The sequence below is a fragment of the Macrobrachium rosenbergii genome, chromosome 42 (genome assembly GCF_040412425.1).
Source record: "Macrobrachium rosenbergii isolate ZJJX-2024 chromosome 42, ASM4041242v1, whole genome shotgun sequence".
Classification (NCBI taxonomy): Eukaryota; Metazoa; Arthropoda; class Malacostraca; order Decapoda; family Palaemonidae; genus Macrobrachium; species Macrobrachium rosenbergii.
The window spans coordinates 54,847,619-54,866,807 of NC_089782.1; the positions used below are offsets into that span (position 1 = coordinate 54,847,619).

The following is a 19,189-nucleotide window of genomic DNA, read 5'->3' on the forward strand; positions in this document are numbered from 1 at the left end:
ATATATATATATATATATATATATATATATATATATATATATATTGTTTAATTTTCTGCAATAAAGCATTTGTTCGATTTGCAATTTTCTTTGTAACTGTGAACTTTACATTGTTTTAGAATCATCTCATTTCAGGTAGCCAAACCATTTTTTTTTTTGTGATTAAGAATCTGTAATGAGTCTTAACAAAATATAGTTCAAAGAAAGATGAGGTGGCCAAAGTAGATGACCGAATAAGTACAGTGAGATACAAATAACCTGTCCGTCTAAAAACAAAATATGAATAAATGATTTCACACACACAGACACACACCAACCCTTATCAATACCACACATCGTTCAGAGAGAAAAGTAATAATATTCATATACTTTCACTACAGTTGCAATTCGACAACTCATGCACGACCGTCCTTCCAACACGCGTGAAAGTGATTCGTTATTTATTTAAATACACGGGTGGTTGGGGGGGGGGGAGACACTTTCACTGCCATGGAGGGAACTTTACTCGGACACTCTTATGTACCGTGAACCAAGAAGGCCTTGTACAGTATATCTAGAAGTTTTCCGCATTTGATGGAAAAATGAGTCAGTGACCATTGTCCAGTTTTTCTCTAGAGCCATCCATGTTGGGGGAAAAGGATTATTGTAATATATACACATACATACACACATATTGAACATCAAATCGTTTTGCCCACAAGGATGAGGCTCCAAAGAGAAACGAGACATTTTTGTTAATGATATACTCATACTTCAATTGCTGAATTGTGGGTGAACACAGGGCCGTCTTATCGCATGGGCACGTTGGGCAGTTGCCCGGGATGTTGGGGAAGTGCATTTTCGTATACATGGATGATATATTAGTTGCCACTGATTCTGTAGAGGAACATTTAGAGATTCTTAGGGAAGTTTTTAGGAGGCTTAGGTTAGCGGGTTTGAAGATAAAATTAGCTAAGAGTAATTTTCTGAAGAAGCAGATAGTACATTTAGGTCATGTCATCTCTAAAGAGGAGGTTAGAGTGAATGAGGATAAAGTTAGGTCAATTGTGGATTTTCCTACTTTCAAAAATAAGAAATACCCCATGAGCACAGGGGCCCCATGCTAATCTATGTGTGCTGTGACTTGCTATGAATAAGTAAATACTATACTATACTAAACTATAAATGGTTGATGTATTACAAGTGGACACTGGCATTCTCCCCTGATTTAGCATCACGGTCACCTCTGCACCTCACGTGCATTGGCGTACGGATCTCACGCACTACGCAACGTAAAACATATGTTTACGTCACTTCAACTCACTTGACAGTTAATAGCAATTATACTGGTTATATGTAGGCCTATATGCTATTGGCTATTAGAGATTGAATCTAAGATCCAACAGGAACACTTGTAGAGCAAGCACGTAGTAGTTATTCAAGATTTATGATGCAGTAATAAGAACCAGGTGATGATAGTCTGTGATATGTGAATGGACAAGTTGTTTATACTGATTTTGTTGGAAGTACCAATACGGTAAATACATGTTTAATTTTATCGACCAATTACATTTTTATTCCTGTGAGTGGTTGTGTAGGTAGGGGTCCCAGTGTACTGCTTTGCCCCATAGGCCTATAATGCTGTTAAGACGGCCCTGGCTGAACGCCCTGTGCAGAAAACTTCCACAACACAGAATGCTTCATGCACCTACTCAGAAGGCTCATGTTTTGTTCGCGTTAAATCGCCATTTTGACATTTCATTTTGCATTTGTAACGTACCATGATAAACTACAAGTAATGAGCCTCAAAATGACATCAGAATGGGTATTATAACATAGCCATGAACTTCAGCGAAAGCGATCAAATTTCCATTACCCAACCGTAAATAAACTAAACAACCATGGAGAAATGGCACATATCGTCTCAGTTCACTTTTACACTAACCCAGCCACTCTCTGCTGAAATAATTATTCTAACACACGGTTTACATTAACCTTGCCATTCTCTGCTGACATAATTATTCTAACTCACGGTTCGCCTGCACATTAAGAACTTCTGAATGCTCTCAGTAACTCGTCTGCTGTCTCTCGTGTCCTCTGCAGCCTTCACGTTTCCTCGGTCAATTTTAGCGCAATTTTTATGTAGGTCCCTCGTTACCCCGCGCAACTTTGTTCTCCATTTTCGCTCTTCATGTCATTGATTACTAACAAAAACTGATATGCTCACTCTACACACAGTTCTATCAATCCTTCTCACATCTTTCTACATTCAAAGTCAGAATCCCACGTGAACCTTTTCTGATATATTTATTAACGCTATTGCCGGATCAGTCTTAGTCTCCTTTATCGCCTTTTCTTACATACCGTACAATACTTGATTTCTCTCAGCCATTCCTCCGAAACTTGTCACTCATCCAGACACATCTCGCACCCTGGACAGCCACTCAGTCACACTTCCAACATCTCACTGCAGCGTGTCGCTCGTAATACCATCAACTGTTGCCTTAGCAGTCTTCTGCGCATCTCAACCCTATGGAATTGGTCAAGCTGTTGAAATTATTCACCTCATTTTCCCTTTTCTTTGCCTTGCCTCAAGACTTTGTAATACTAAGGCATTATTCATCCAGTACTGAGTAACATAGGATTTATCTTATTTTCCCTGTTTTCTTTTTTTTTCCTGTCAGTTCAATTTAGTTTGTGATCGCGAGTACCTGAGAGCAACGTACCAAAGTATCAAGATGTTTGGCACCTTCGTCAGTCCCGTCATTGGTGGATATTTTGCTGACAGGTAACTCCTAAAAGCGGATGAATCTTCTGAGTAAACGGGCCCGTAAAAATTCTTCTCTGACCATCTATGGGAATCCACAGGACTATGTTTTGTTATACGTCTTCTTGTTAATTTTAATAGAGCACCACGGCCTCACCTGTCACATTTATTACCTTTAAATATTGCTGAGTTTCTTGTTGGAACAACTAATCCTTCTGAAGGTGTCAGCTGGCCTTTCGGTATATTGCTCTAGGCATATGAATGGGAATGATTCCAAGCTATTCATTATTTAGGCTTTGTTTATCAGTTCTAAACACTAGAATTTTGACGTTTAGGAAATGTTTTCAACTGTAAATACTCCCCAGAAACCAGAGCAGTGAAATATTAAACCCTTAAATTTCTTTTACATTTGTTAGATAAATTTATTGATTCGATCAGTTTGAAGTAACTTTTGCAGCATCGCATATATCTTGTGCATTCCATAATTACATTAAGGGATTCAGCTTTGATACATTTTGAAACTGTCTGATTGGTCCCCTTACTAAGATATATTAGAAAATAAACACTAAAAACAAGTACAGGTGGGATTCTTTTTTGGCCGCTTCCTCAGATTTGGCAGAAAGATCGTAGTCGTGGTCACATTAGTGACCTTCACAGTGTGCAGCAGCGGCATCGCCTTCCTGCACAACATCTACGCCATCCTGGTGTTCCGATTTATCGTTGGATTCGTGAATATTCCCACGTTTTACACCCTGAGTAAGTTTCGCTTGAGCCCCCTGTTTTCCCAAATAGGGCACAACAGCCTGAGAAGACTGTTTTATGCCTCATACCGATCTCTCCTCAAATATGTGATGTCTGAGGGATGACAGACATCACTTCTTGCAGATCACTGTTTTAAACCTTTTACCTGGGGATCTTGCACTTTATTATTATCATCATTCAGGATGGAAGCCACCTCACAGGTGTCGTTAATTTATGTCAATTATTATCGAAGATTGAGTATGATAAATCCAAGCCTCCTGCGATGATTCAAACCTCAGCTATGGAGATAATATATAGTGATGAATACAACAAAATGAATCGTTAACCTTTAACCCCTCAGCGATGGAAGTCACCGAAATGCGGCTGAGGTCTTTCGTGGGTATTCTGACGGCGCTTCCGTGGGCGTTCGGCACTATGGCGTGGGGAGGGATGGCCTATTTTATACGAGACTGGAGGACCCTTCAGCTGGCTGTGTCCCTCCCAAACCTCATTCTTTTCCCAGTCCTTTAGTGAGTAGTCTCCACAGATGTTTTTGAGATACTAAGGTTTAATAGCAGTATTTATTCTCTATCAGTTGCTGCAAGCTGGAAAACGATCATGAAAAGGCAGCAGCCTTATTGTAAAAACGATAATGATAAAGTTGTGCAGGGTGTTCTGAAATATTTTGCTCACTAGATTTTATTATTGTTATTATTATTATTATTATTATTATTATTATTATTATTATTATTATTATTATTATTATTATTATTATTATTATTATTATTATATACATACATATGTATATGTATGTATGTATATATGTATATATATATATATATATATATATATATATATATATATATATATATATATATATATATATATATATATATAGTGATATGCAGGGTGTTCTGAAATATTTTGCCAACTAGATTTTATTATTGTTATTATTATTATTATTATTATTATTATTATTATTATTATATATATTATTATTATTATTATTATATACATACATATGTATATATGTATGTATGTATGTATGTATGTATGTATGTATGTATATATGTATGTATGTATATATGTATATATATACATACATATACCACTAGTATGTATGTAAATGAAAAACAGCTGTAATCATCACCACTAGGACGAAATGAACAGTAGCTATAAATCTGATTTGTGTCAGCTTTTTATTGCCAAGCCATCTTCAGAGGACTGATAACAGGTGGTAGAAATTTAACATTTTCATGCCAGCAAGACAGTACATACGAACTTACAAACTACTGGAAACCAAGTATTTGCAGTGACAGGTGTTTTGTAGGCGGAGTCCTTCCTCATCAGTGACAGGTTGACTTTTTACAAAACCGATTAACTAGATGAAGCCTGTTTCTATTTTTCCTGTCTCGCAGATACCTTCTTTAAAATGAACTTCTTGCATATTTCTTTTGAAGTTAATGGAACGAATTAATACATGCCGTGACTGATATTCATGTTCTTATAAACTTTCTTTTATAAAACTGGACTCAAAGATTTTTCTTTCCAGTGCATAATTAGAATAAACTATCTTTGTCGCTCCTGTCCAGTTGATTGTATGACCTTTCTCACTAACTTGTATAAAATTTCCACTGTTCACCTGTGCAGGTTTTGCATATTTTTCATGCTGTTCTATTCTGTTTTCCAGTGTTTTTTCCCGTTTGACCTACATGAAGGTTACCGCAAGACTTACATGGAATTCAGTACAGGCTACACACCCTTGTAGGATTGCTGGGCGTTAAGGTAGCATTTAAAAACAATACAACAGTGAAACATGTACTTAGAAAGAACTCGCCCGACAATACAAAAGAGTGTGTATACCGAATTTCATGTCTTTTGATAACTTTCATATCGGTCAAACTGTAAAGGCAATGACAAAGAGAACAGAACAGCATAAAAACTACCTTGCAGGAAAGCAATTGTGTTTAAATCATTCTAAACGAAAGGTAACTTCATCGTGAAAAGCTTTCCAACTAGAGGTGAGGGAAGGGCCCCTGTGAGAGAGAGTAGCAACAGAATTATTCTTAAGAATAATTCTATTGTTACTCTCTTTTCATTATTATTATTATTATTATTATTATTATTATTATTATTATTATTATTATTATTATTATTTATTTGTTGTTGTTGTTGTTGTTGATTATTTTACTCTTACGCCTCGACGCACACGCAGGTGGTCATCTAATGAGAGAATGTATGAAATTAGAAGGTGGACAGGTATTTATAGCAGGAAGGCTGGATTGATGTCTTGGTGGGTCGAATTTTCACTGGTCGGTGTTCGCCTCGGGGGATCGACGTTGTACAGCCCGTAGGAGTTCGAACCTATACTTGGCTGTATTAATCGTGGAGGATAGAGGTTTCTACTGGTGTATCCCCCGCTGGTATTACCGGTGTAATGGTTCGCTCCAGTGTGAAGGTGTTTGTAAGTCTCTCTCTCTCTCTCTCTCTCTCTCTCTCTCTCTCTCTCTCTCTCTCTCTCTATCTCCGCCTCAATGGTATTTGACGCCGGCTGGTTTCGGCTGTTTCTCCTGATGATTGTCGGGAGAAATTCAGTTTCTTTAACGTTATTTATGCTGAATTTTTTCCCATGATGTGCAATGCTTCAAGAAACCGGAGGCATTGGCTCTCTGTTCCTGTGTCTATAATCTTTACAGCATTAATCAACTCATCCCTTACCAGTCTTCTCTGGTGTTCATAGTTGTAATGGTTGAATGTGGCACCTTCTTGTTGATAACACGAGACACATTTTGACAATGTGGTAGTTGTCATCCCGATATATAAGTAGTGACATCCATCCCCCAGACATGCGAACTCCTAAATGACTTTTTTTCAAATCAGTCTCCCTGGATATCTTCCATGCCCTCTGGAATTTATTATTATTATTATTATTATTATTATTATTATTATTATTATTATTATTATTATTATTATTATTATTATTATTATTATTGTTGTTGTTGTTGTTGTTATTATTATTATTACTTCCAGTTTTATGGACAGTCGTCTGAATCGCTAGATAGTCTTTGGAGGAAACAAATCAGTTATGTATATGTACTTATTTTTAAAGATGAACAGTTGGTTCCCCTTTTCAATCTGACGCGTTGATGTACTCCAACCAAGTAAACATAAAAGGACTCAAAACCGTTGTTTATTTTTCTGATCCAGGCAAGTCGTTTTTCGTCCCGCCAGTCGTCTGGAACGTTGGCTGATCACAAAAGGACAGCACGAGAAAGCAATGAAAGTGTTGAAGAAAGCTGCGCGTTGGAACAATTCCAAACTGCCCCCTGAGGATGAGCTGCGGTCTCTCATGCAGGAGATAGAAGAAGAGGTATTGTTTACTCCGAATGGGCGCTCTTCTTTTTATAATAGGGTGGAAATCGGGTCAAGTCTTGGCTGGTGTGTAAATAATTGCACACACACACAAACATACACGTACAATACCACATTTCCATTAAGAATTTCAATAAGTTATCTTAGGTAGATCATTGAAACGGGCAATTAATCCAAATGCACTCAAACGGACAAGTTCTAACTATGCTCCCGAATCATCGTCACTGCTTCCACGAACTGGGATCCCCTCTCTTAGTTCAGAGATGGTACAGGGAAGACGTTGGCATGTTTTAGGCTGTCTTTTATATCTGCTTGCAAATTGTTTCAATACAAAATAGATTCTAAGGTACATTTCTGGGTCAGATGTTTTCTTTACTTTTTTAATTGCATCGTAAATCAATTTTACTCCCCACATTTTCCGATGCCTTTTTTTGACAACAGCAGCCTACATGATAATTAAAATATATCCATATTAAAAGCAGATTCTGAAGCCAGAATAGTGGTTATGAGTGTAACCTGTTACGTTGATTATTACTGCCAAGGTTAATGGCATGTCTTAAAAATTATAGTAAAAGAACAACACTAATCTGTTGTTAAGATTAACAGTACTTCTAGTAATTATTGGTCTATAATTATTATTATTATTATTATTATTATTATTATTATTATTATTATTATTATTATTATTATTATTATTATTATTATTATTATTTTAAAAATACTCATAGTAGCATGAGTCTTAAAATGGAGAAGCAAATCCACAGTTATTTATATGTACATATTTTTAAAGATGAATCAGTATAGATAGCTTTCGGGAACTAGTTCGGTTCCCCTTTTCAATCTGACGCGTTGATGTAGCACTCCAACCAAGTAAACATAAAAGGACTCAAAACAAGCGAAGTTGTTTATAAACTAAGGAACCGGTCGTCAAACATGGATCAGGCAATGCCGTCGTTTTCTGATGAAAGTCCCGCCAGTCGTCTGGAGGGTCTAATTGGTCCTTGCTCGATGCGGTCGTTTTGCTGGTCATCAACTGCACAGGAGGTGCCTGCAACATCGGTTACTGGAAGTAACCGAGATACCAGAACGGCAGAAAGAGAGACAACAGCCGCATCAGATGAGGCTAACGAGACAACACTATCATAATGGTCTTTATTCTTAAAACCTTTAATATGCTTCCTGGAAATAAAGTTGTTGGTGAATTTATCTCCCTGTATAAAAGATTTATTGCCTTCCATAGACAAACCACTATCGACCAACGCATAAACTGGGCAGAATCTAAAGTAATATTTAGGAGTAAAGATGTTGGCATAAGAAGACTAGTGGAGGGCGCGGCGATAGACAGTGGTTTGTGTATGGAAGGCAATCAATCTTTTACACAGGGAGATAAATTCACCAACAACTTTATTTCCAGGAAGTATATTAAAGGTTTTAAGAATAAAGAATATTATGATATTGTTGTCTCGTTAGCTACATCTGACTGCGGTTCTCTGAATTAAGAATCTTTTCTGAGTCATCTTCGTGAACATTGACAAGAAATGCTGTGTTGGCGTGGATTACTCTTTGGACTCTAGCCCGGATGGCGCCTATACACTGCCATAACTTGAGCCGTCACTTGGCTCGTCAACGGTTTAGGACTATTGTCTTGTATCTTAATCTTCATTTTGAATCATGTTATTTACTACTTTCTTGAAGTTTTGCCACAAAGAAGGGTGACACATAAGCCTAGCTAGCTTGAAATAAGAGGCCAGAACGATGCCGAAGACCTAGAATCGAGGAAAGATTTTGAAAAACCTCACGGGACTTTCCTCGGATGCTAGGCAGTCATGATCATGTCTAGTCATGATGACCAGCAAAACGACCGCATCGGGCAAGGACCAATTAGACGTTCCAGACGACTGGCGGGACTTTCATCAGAAAACGACGGCATTGCCTGATCTATGTTTGACGACCGGTTCCATAGTTTATAAACAACTTCGCTTGTTTTGAGTCCTTTTATGTTTACTTGGTTGGAGTGCTACATCAACGCGTCAGATTGAAAAGGGGAACCGAACAAGTTCCCCAAAGCTATCTATACCGATTCGTCTTTAAATATATGCACAGATACATAACTGTGGATTTGCTTCTCCATTATTATTATTATTATTATTATTATTATTATTATTATTATTATTATTATTATTATTATTCCTTTTTCAAAAGGCAAAGAAGGACAGTGAGTCTCCCAAAGATGCGGCATCATCTGCTCAAACCAACTCCTCAAGAGTTCGCAAGAAGCTTAGTAATCTGTCGAGGCCTCTTCTTTGCAGGTAAAATAACCTAACCTTTTGCATTTACGTTCAACATTGTTCGCTTCGTCGCTCTGAGGGTTTGTTTGGGAGAATGGGCCAAGTGTACCGCCTAGTACTGTTGGCTCACAAGCTCTCCCTTTTGTACTATTGATGAACTAGAAAGACTTTTTGTATTAGATTGCATTCTTTTCTATCCATTTGTAGCTTAGGTTTGTAAATGAATGGATGAAATCTTTCATTATTGCGCAGTGAGATTACTGGTCCAGTTTCGCAATTCTTTAAACATGATCAACTTCTCTGTTGATTGTCAGCCATATAATGAATATATACATATATATATATATATATATATATATATATATATATATATATATATATATATATATATATATATATATATATATATATATATATATATATATATATATATATATATATATATATATATATGTATATATAATAATTTTTTTGCCTGAATACTTCAGGCGTCTTTGGGTACTTAATACAGGAAACTTCTACACCTACCCATTCTTGTTCTTTAATTAAAAAAAGACTTAAAACATTATGAAGAACGTCATGTGATGATCTGAAATCTTTAACAAAATATTTGTTAAGAACTAAATCTTGAAAACAGAGGGAAAATTCTATTTCCCTCGTGGCACTACATTTTTAAATATTATTTTTTTGTCTTTCCTCCAAAACGAAACCAGCACGAGGAAAATCAGTCTAATCACTGTCTTCATGTGCGTGGATTACTTCATCGTGGCCACCGTCTTCTATGGCCTAAGTCTCAACGGCACCAATTTCAGCGCAGACCCTTTCATTTATATGGTCCTCACTGGACTTATGGAAATTCCTGCCTATTCCATCACTGCACCGGTCATACAGAAGTTCGGCCGGAAAAAAACGACCATCTTTGGTTTCTGTGTCAGTGGTGTTTCGCTGCTGGCTCTAGCCTTCATCCCTGATGGTAAGGTCCTTAGTTCCACCCACCATGAACACCTGTAGATGATTACATTACAATTACCCTTGTCATAAACTCCCAAAGGCTCATGCAAAGTTAAGACCGTTTGCCTGAGGGCGACTGGGCAGATTACTGAGAACCATTTTTTCCTCTACTGTATAAAGTAAAAATTTCAGAACCATTTTTTCTCTCTGCATGAAGTAAAACTTTGAGAACCATTTTTTCGACTTCTGTATGAAGTAAAACTTTAGGAACCATTTGTTTTCCTCTACAGTATAAAGTAAAATTTGAGAGCCATTTTTTCTTTTTCTGTATAAAGTAAAATTTTGAGAAACATTTCTCCCTCTTCTGTATGAAGTAAAACTTTGGGAACCAAAGTAAAATTTTGGGAGCCACTTTTCCTTCTTTTGTATAAAGTAAAATTTTGGGAGCCATTTTTCCTTCTTCTGTACAAAGTAAAATTTTGGGAACCGTTTTTTCTTCTGTATAAAGTAAAATTTAAGGAACCATTTCTATCTCTATATAAATTAAAATTTTGGGAACCATTTTTCTTCTTCTGTATAAGGTAAAATTTTGGGAACCATTTTAATTTTTCCTCTTCAGTATGAAGTATAATTCTGGGGAACCATTTTTCCCTCTTCTATATAGATAAAACTTTGGGAACCATTTTTTCCTCTTCTCTATGAAATAATACTTTGGGAACCAATTTTTCCTCTATTGTATAAAGTAAAAATTTGGGAACCATTACTTTCTCTTCTGTATGAAATAAAATTTGGGAAGCATTTTTCCTCTTCTGTATGAAGTAAACCTTTGAAAACATTTTTTCCTCTACTGTATGAAATAAAATTTTGGGGAACCATTTTTTCTTCTACTCTATAAAGTAAAACATTGAGAACCGTTTTTTCCTCTTCTATATGAAGTGAAATTTTGGCTATTTTTTCTTCTTATGTATAAAGTAAAATTTGGGGCCATTTCTTCCTCTTCTGTATGAAGTAAAATTTTGGGAACCATTTTTTCTTCTGTATGAAGTAAAATATTGGGGATCATTTTTTCTTCTGTATAAAGTAGAATTTTGGGAACCATTTTCTCTTCTTCTGTGTAAAGTCAAATTTTGGGAACCATTTTTTCCTCTTCTGTATAATATAAAATTTTAGGAACCATTTTTTTTCTTATGTATGAAGTAAAATTGTGGGAACCATTTTTTCCTCTTCTGTATGAAATAAAATTTGGGAGCCATTTCTTCCTCTACTGTATAAAGTAAAACTCTGGGGACCATTTTTTATTTTTCTGTATACTGTAAAATTTTTGGAACAGTTTCTTTCTCTTCTGTATGAAGCAAAACTTTGTGAACAATTTTTTCCTCTTCTGTATAAAGTAAAATTTTAGGAACCATTTCTTCCTCTTCAGTATGAAGTAATACTTTGAAAACCATTTTTTCCTCTACTCTATAAAGTAAAACTTTGAGAACCTTTCATTCCTCTTCTATATGAAGTGAAATTTTGGCTATTTTTTTCTTCTTATGTATAAAGTAAAATTGTGAGAACCATTTTTTCTCCTTCTCTATAAAGTAAAATTTGTTAACTATTTCTTCCTCTTCTGTATGAAGTAAAGTTTTGGGAACCATTTTTTCCTCGACTATAAGAAGTAAAATTTTGGGAACCATTTTTTCCTCTACTATAAGAAGTAAAATTTTGGGAACCATTTTTTCCTCTACTATAAGAAGAAAATTTTGGGAACCATTTTTTCCTCTACTATAAGAAGTAAAATTTTGGGAACCATTTTTTCCTCTACTATAAGAAGTAAAATTTTGGGAACCATTTTTTCCTCTACTATAAGAAGTAAAATTTTGGGAACCATTTTTTCCTCTTCTGTGTGAACTAAAATGTGGGAGCCATTTTTTCCTCTACTGTATAAAGTAAAATTTTGGGAACCATTTTTTTCTTCTGTATAAAGTAAAATATTTGGAACCGTTTCTTCCTCTTCTGTATGAAGCAAAACTTTGGGAAAATTTTTCCCTTACTGTATAAAGTAAAATTTTGGGAACTATTTTTCCTCTTCTTTATGTAGTAGAACTTTGGGAACCATTTTTTACTCTTCTATATGAAGTAAAACTTTGAGAACCATTTTTTCTTCCTCTGTATCAAGTAAAATTCTGGGAACCATTTTTTACTCTTCTATATGAAGTAAAACTTTGAGAACCATTTTTTCTTCCTCTGTATCAAGTAAAATTCTGGGAACCATTTTTCCTTCTTCTGTATAAAGTAAAATTTTGGGAACCATTTTTTCCTCGTCTGTATAAAGTAAAATTCTGGGAACTATTTCTTCTTCTTCTGTATAAAGTAAAATTTTGGGAACCATTTTTTTCTTCTGTATCAGGTAATATTTTGGGAATAATTTCTCTTTCTGTATAAAATAAAATTTTTGGAACCATTTTTTCTTCTTCTGTATAAAGTAAAGTTTTGGGAACCATTTTTGCCTCTTCTGTATGAAGTAAAACATTAGGAACCATTTTTGCTCTTCTGTATGAAGTAAAACTTTGGGAACCATTTTTTCCTCTTCTGTATAAAGTAGAATTTTGGGAACCATTTCTAACTCTTCTGTATGAAGTAAAACTTTGGGAACCATTTCTTCCTCTTCTGTATGAAGTAAAACTTTGAGAACCATTTTTTCCTCTTCTGTATTAAAAAAAACTTTGGGAACCATTTTTTCCTCTTCTGTATGCAAGTAAATCTTTGGCAACCATTTTTTCCTCTTCTGTATTAAGAAAAACTTTGGCAACCATTTTTTCCTCTTCTGTCTGAAGTAGAACTTTGGGAACCATTTTTTCCTCTACTATATGAAGTAATATTTTGGGGAACCATATTTTCCTCTTCTTTATGAAGTAAAACTTTAGGAACATTTTTTCCTCTACTGTATAAAGCCAAACTTTGAGAACCATTTTTTCTTTTTCTTTATAAAGTAAAATTTCGGGAACCATTTCTTTCTCTTCTGTATGAAGTAAAACTTTGGGAACCATTTTTTCCTCTTGAGTAAGAAGTAAAACTTTGAGAATCATTTTTCTTTTTCTTTATAAATAAAATTTCAGGAACCATTTCTTTCTCTTCTGTATGAAGTAAAACTTTGGGAACCATTTTTCTCTTCAGTAAGAAGTAAAACTTTGAGAACTGTTTTTCTTTTTCTTTATAAAGTAAAATTTCGGGAACCATTTCTTTCTCTTCTGTATGAAGTAAAACTTTGGGAACCATTTTTTCCTCTTAAGTAAGAAGTAAAACTTTGAGAATCATTTTTTCTTTTTCTTTATAAATAAAATTTCGGGAACCGTTTCTTTCTCTTCTGTATGAAGTAAAACTTTGGGAACCATTTTTTCTCTTAAGTAAGAAGTAAAACTTTGAGAACTGTTTTTTCTTTTTCTTTATAAAGTAAAATTTCGGGAACCATTTCTTTCTCTTCTGTATGAAGTAAAACTCTGGGAATCATTTTTTCCTCTTAAGTAAGAAGTAAAACTTTGAGAACCATCTTTTCTTTTTCTTTATAAAGTAAAATTTCGGGAACCATTTCTTTCTCTTCTGTATGAAGTAAAACTTTGGGAACCATTTTTTCCTCTTAAGTAAGAAGTAAAACTTTGAGAACCATTTTTTCCTCCTCCGTAAGAAATAAAACTTTGGTAACTCTCTTTTCCTCTACTGTATGAAGTTAAACTTTGAGAGCCATTTTTTCCTCTTCTGTATGAAGTAAAACTTTAGGAACAATTTTATCCTCCTCCATGTAAAGTAAAACTTTAGGAACCATTTTATCCCCCTTCTAGGAAGTAAAACTTTAGGAACCGCTTTTTCCTCTTCTACATGGAGTGAGAAGTTGGGAACTATTTTTGTCTTCTTTTGTATAAACTGACTCTCTTCAATTAACTTACAGATATAACGTGGTTGGTAATGACATTAGCTATGTTGGGGAAGATGCTAATAAGTGCAGCGTACCAGACGATATACGTCTACGTTAACGAGCTTTTCCCAACAGTTGTCAGAACGAAAGGAATGGGAATTGCTGTCGTGTCTTCAAGGTTGGGTTCGATGCTGTCTCCTTATATTACGGATTACATAGTAAGTTCAATGACAATTTTGTTTTTAATGTTGCTTTGGCATATGTTGTTGTTCATTGATTGGTTCATGAAACTGAGGCTGTCAAGACAAGCACCGAGGCACTTTTGACCATTCAGTGCTTAAGACAGCGAAAAGAGGGAGTTGGAGTGGTTGGACAGCAAACTAAAAGACCCAGAAATCAGAGGGGACGAAGTACAAGAATCTAAAGGTGCAACTGGAACAAAAACCCACAGTTGCATTTAGAAGGAGGCAGAAGAGGATGATTTGTGTTGCTGTGACTAACCCCAGTCTGTTAGCCATCTTGCTGTCCCCCTTCAGTCTCGATTTCTTTTTCTATTAACTCTATTCTTAGGACAATGCTAGAATATATATTCTGAAATTTGGTTAGGTCCAGGGCTATTAGGATACGGCATATACGCTTCCCTCTTTCTACTCCCATTCTGTTTTGGTGGTTTAAATTGATTCAAACTTGCCATATTTATAATTGAAAAGAGTATCATGCAGCATTGTGTGTGTTTTGTATAGTACTTTATACACATCTTATGAATCTCACATCTCACCCCTTGATAATAACACTTACAATATTATATATATATATATATATATATATATATATATATATATATATATATATATATATATATATATATATATATATAGATATATTTATATAGAGAGAGTGGGTGCAGGAAAACAAGCAGATTCCATGTACAGTAGCTAAATTCTACGTTTCGTGACCCTTTGTCGCATCATCAGGGACATCTATAAATGAAATATCAAACATTGGAGTGCTTTCAAAACATTAAGTAAATACATGAGAATATATGCACTTAATTACACTTAAAAATTATACATAAAAACACAGAAATAAAATTATATAAAAATGAATTAGACGCTAAGTAAAATCGCAGACACACTAAAACCTATGTACTAAATTATACATAAATTACACATAAAAGAAGAGAATTTAAAATTGCACAATAAAGAAGGGAATAACAAAACCAATAAGGAAAATCACAGACACACTAAAACTTATGTATTAAATTATACATAAATTACACATAAAAGAGGAGAATTTAAAATTGCACAATAAAGAAGGGAATAACAAAACCAATATGGAAAATCACAGACACACTAAAACCTATGTATTAAATTGTACGTAAATTGCACATAAAAGAAGAGAATTTAAAATTGCACAATACAGAAAGGAATAACCAAACCGATAAGGAAAATCACAGACACGCTTGCGGGACAAACACCAACCTTTCAAAGCAAGAGTAAAAAGCACACTAAAATTCATATAAACCTACAGACCAGAGAACCGAAAGTATAAACAACCAAACTAGGCAATGAACAGTGGAACAGCCGTAGTTTGGTGATTAAGAGAAGGGACTTTCAATTTGATACTGAGGCTGTCAAGTATAAGCAATTCTGATGTTTCTTTTGTTTGGCCTATAATTTTGAAAGAATCATACTTAACAGGTGTTTTGCAGTTGTAAGCATGGTTTCTTATGTTGGACAATTCCGGGCTCCCTGGAGGAGCACATTATGGAAGGTTGCCCGCTGTCCTTCCATCCCCTATTTTATTCACGGTATATAGACGATACCTTTGTCCTGTTTAAAAATTACCATGATGCAGAAAGATTTTTATACTTTGCCAGTCAATTTCACAGCAACATTAAGTTTACCTTGGAAAAGGAATATAAAGGGAAGCTAGCTTTTTTAGATGTTTTAGTCTCAAAAGAGCACGATCATTTTAATACCACTATTTACAGGAAGAAGACTTTTACGGGTCTTGGCTCCAGTTTTTATAGCTTTTGCTTTTTCAATTTCGGAGTCAATGCCATTTATACACTTGTACATAGAGCTTTTACTTTAACATCAAATTGGGCCGCTTTTCACCGTGAAATTGTATGTTTAATCCAGTATTTCAGCAATAAATGCTTCCCAGCCAAGCTGATTTGCGAAATCATCCACCAGTTCCTTGATAAGAAATTTTCCCTTACCATTACTACTTACAATGTTCCTAAACCTCTTATGTTTGCCAGCTTTCCATATTTACCAAATAACAACAATTTTCAGAACCGAGTTATCAAGATGATCCACAAGCACATTGGAGCCCTCAACCTGAAACTTATTCCAAAAAATCATTGAACTATTGGCTCATTGTTTTCTGTGAAAGATCGGCTCTGTCCCTTGATGACGTCGGGCGTAGTACAGTATATGAATATAAGTGCCCCGGATGTAATTCGGGTAATTTTGTGGATTCGACCCGACGTTTACTCAAGATAAGAGCCGATTACCATGTTGGAATAAGTCATCGTACTTGCTGCAGACTGTCCAGCCCGGAATTGTCCAACATAAGAAACCATGCTTACAACTGCAAAACACCTGTTAAGTATGATTCTTTCAAAATTATAGGCCAAGCAAAAGAAACATCAGAATTGCTTATACTTGACAGCCTCAGTATCAAATTGAAAGTCCCTTCTCTTAATCACCAAACTACGGCTGTTCCACTGTTCATTGCCTAGTTTGGTTGTTTATACTTTCGGTTCTCTGGTCTGTGGGTTTATATAAATTTTAGTGTGCTTTTTACTCTTGCTTTGAAAGGTTGGTGTTTGTCCCGCAAGCGTGTCTGTGATTTTCCTTATCGGTTTGGTTATTCCTTTCTGTATTGTGCAATTTTAAATTCTCTTCTTTTATGTGCAATTTACGTACAATTTAATAAGGTTTTAGTGTGTCTGTGATTTTCCATATTGGTTTTGTTATTCCCTTCTTTATTGTGCAATTTAAATTCTCTTCTTTTATGTGCAATTTACGTACAATTTAATACATAGGTTTTAGTGTGTCTGTGATTTTCCATATTGGTTTTGTTATTCCCTTCTTTATTGTGCAATTTTAAATTCTCTTCTTTTATGTGTAATTTATGTATAATTTAGTACATAGGTTTTAGTGTGTCTGCGATTTTACCTAGCATCTAATTCTTTATATAATTTTATTTCTGTGTTTTTATGTATAATTTTTAAGTGTAATTTAGTACATATATTCTCATGTATTTACTTAATGTTTTGAAAGCACTCCAATGTTTGATATTTCATTTATAGATGTCCCTGATGATGCGACAAAGGGTCACGGAACGTAGGATTAAGCTACTGTACATAGACTCTGCTTGTTTCCCTCTAACATGTTAAACAAACTTTCCTGTTCTTCGCTTCTCTCTCTCTCTCTCTCTCTCTCTCTCTCTCTCTCTCTCTCTCTCTCTATATATATATATATATATATATATATATATATATATATATATATATATATATATATATATATATATACATTTATATATATACATATGTCAAGCAAGACCTCTTTCGCATCGACGATTCTGATTATAAACATCTCACTCCTTTGTCTCCCAGGGCCCCATAGTTCCCTGGATGCCTTCCATCATTTTCGGGGGCGCCGCCCTTGTAGCGGGAGTCTCGACAATGTTCCTGCCGGAGACACAGGGCAAACCACTTCCCGATACGATTACAGATCTCCAGGACAATAAGAGGAGGGAAGGAAGGTAATGCTACGTGACAGTTGGTCTCCTCCTGTCAGGAACTCTTGGTTGCTATGTTTGTTATCATTCTCCCTCTTGTTCAGTGTGTGTGTGTTAACTCATCTTTGCGTCTTCTTCTTCCTGTTTACTCTGTTTACTCGTGTTTATGTCCGTCCTTCACTTATTTTCTGCTTGTTTGTCTCTGTTCTTCACATTTAGACATAATGTTCAGTTGATCATCACTTAATAAAGCACTGGTGTGTCAAGCTTATTTCATGTGGATGTGGGCACATTTCAAAAATAACAATAACAATGGGATTGTTGTTTATGTTGCTGTTACACTTAGTCATAAATCTACATCATATGTCAAGAAACATTTTCTTATAAACATGTACGCTCTACACACATTTCCATCAAAGCTAAATCACGAGAAAGGTATCGTATTCATATGCGAACTTTCGTAAAATGTGAATGAAACTTGAAATAATGTTTCATGATCTAAATTCTGCCATGCGATGTGAATTCAAAAAACGATTCCTGATATCAACGTCGTTGTTTGAATTAAAGCGTCAATTTGGTAAAGGAAGCAACAGGAACAAAGGTAAATGAATTTCTGCCTTATTCACAGAACCGACGTCGCAGGAGAAGCAGAAGAGGAAAAACGACTGAACTCTTGAGCGCTTTCATATGCAGTTGCCGTCATCCATCACAGCATCCTGCGTCAACTGCATCACGTCTTGCTGTGTCGCGTTTTGCTTTGTTCTAGACGTTTTTCAAGTTTTCTTTTATAATAAAAGAGGAAAACGAGAGAATTAGTACTACAGCCCCTCTTTAGTTTCAATACTCGAGAGTTCTTATGTGCCTGTTCATAACTTTTGTGTGTAAATTATGTATATATATATATATATATATATATATATATATATATATATATATATATATATATATGTGTGTGTGTGTGTGTGTGTGTGTGTGTGTGCTACAAGTGTTGGTTTATTGCAAGCTCTTACCTTTGAAGTTAACGAATCTAACTGGGAACCAACACGTGCAATAAATAAATGCCAGGAGAATTATGATTCAGGTAAATGGAAGGAGTCAGGAGAGAAATTCCAGGTCTAAATTAACTGAATGTATTTACATAAATCAAAAGACTAAGTTACGGGAGCCATACACGCTGGACTCCAGGCACTTTCAAGTTAAATTATACAAGTGACAAGATTACTAGTGCCTCTCAAATATGGAGTAAAATACGATGAAATTACACTCAGGAATATCTTGATTGATGGACAGTGGATACAAGTGGTTCTACAGCATTTCACACACCCTTTCTGTAATGTATGGAGAAAGGAACACTATCACTGGTTAAGCCAAAACATAGTCTAATTATTAAAAGAGAATGCTGAAGACTCAAGGAGTAACATCAAGCTATGTTCAGTTAAA

The 19,189-nt window shown here is 35.1% G+C and overlaps 1 protein-coding gene across 2 annotated transcripts in view; it reads left to right on the forward strand.

Moving 5' to 3' along the window:
- LOC136828439 (organic cation transporter protein-like) overlaps positions 1 to 18,558 on the forward strand; it is a 65,257-nt gene extending 46,699 nt beyond the window's left edge. For both annotated transcript variants that reach the window (XM_067086500.1, XM_067086501.1), the window contains 9 exons: positions 2,664 to 2,767; positions 3,357 to 3,502; positions 3,849 to 4,017; positions 6,719 to 6,857; positions 9,062 to 9,168; positions 9,861 to 10,120; positions 14,027 to 14,211; positions 17,625 to 17,773; positions 18,378 to 18,558. In XM_067086500.1, the coding sequence (XP_066942601.1) occupies positions 2,664 to 2,767; positions 3,357 to 3,502; positions 3,849 to 4,017; positions 6,719 to 6,857; positions 9,062 to 9,168; positions 9,861 to 10,120; positions 14,027 to 14,211; positions 17,625 to 17,773; positions 18,378 to 18,426 (1,308 nt within the window). In that variant the 3' untranslated portion in view covers positions 18,427 to 18,558. The remainder of the gene's footprint in view (positions 1 to 2,663; positions 2,768 to 3,356; positions 3,503 to 3,848; positions 4,018 to 6,718; positions 6,858 to 9,061; positions 9,169 to 9,860; positions 10,121 to 14,026; positions 14,212 to 17,624; positions 17,774 to 18,377) is intronic.
- Positions 18,559 to 19,189: the final 631 nt, after the last annotated feature.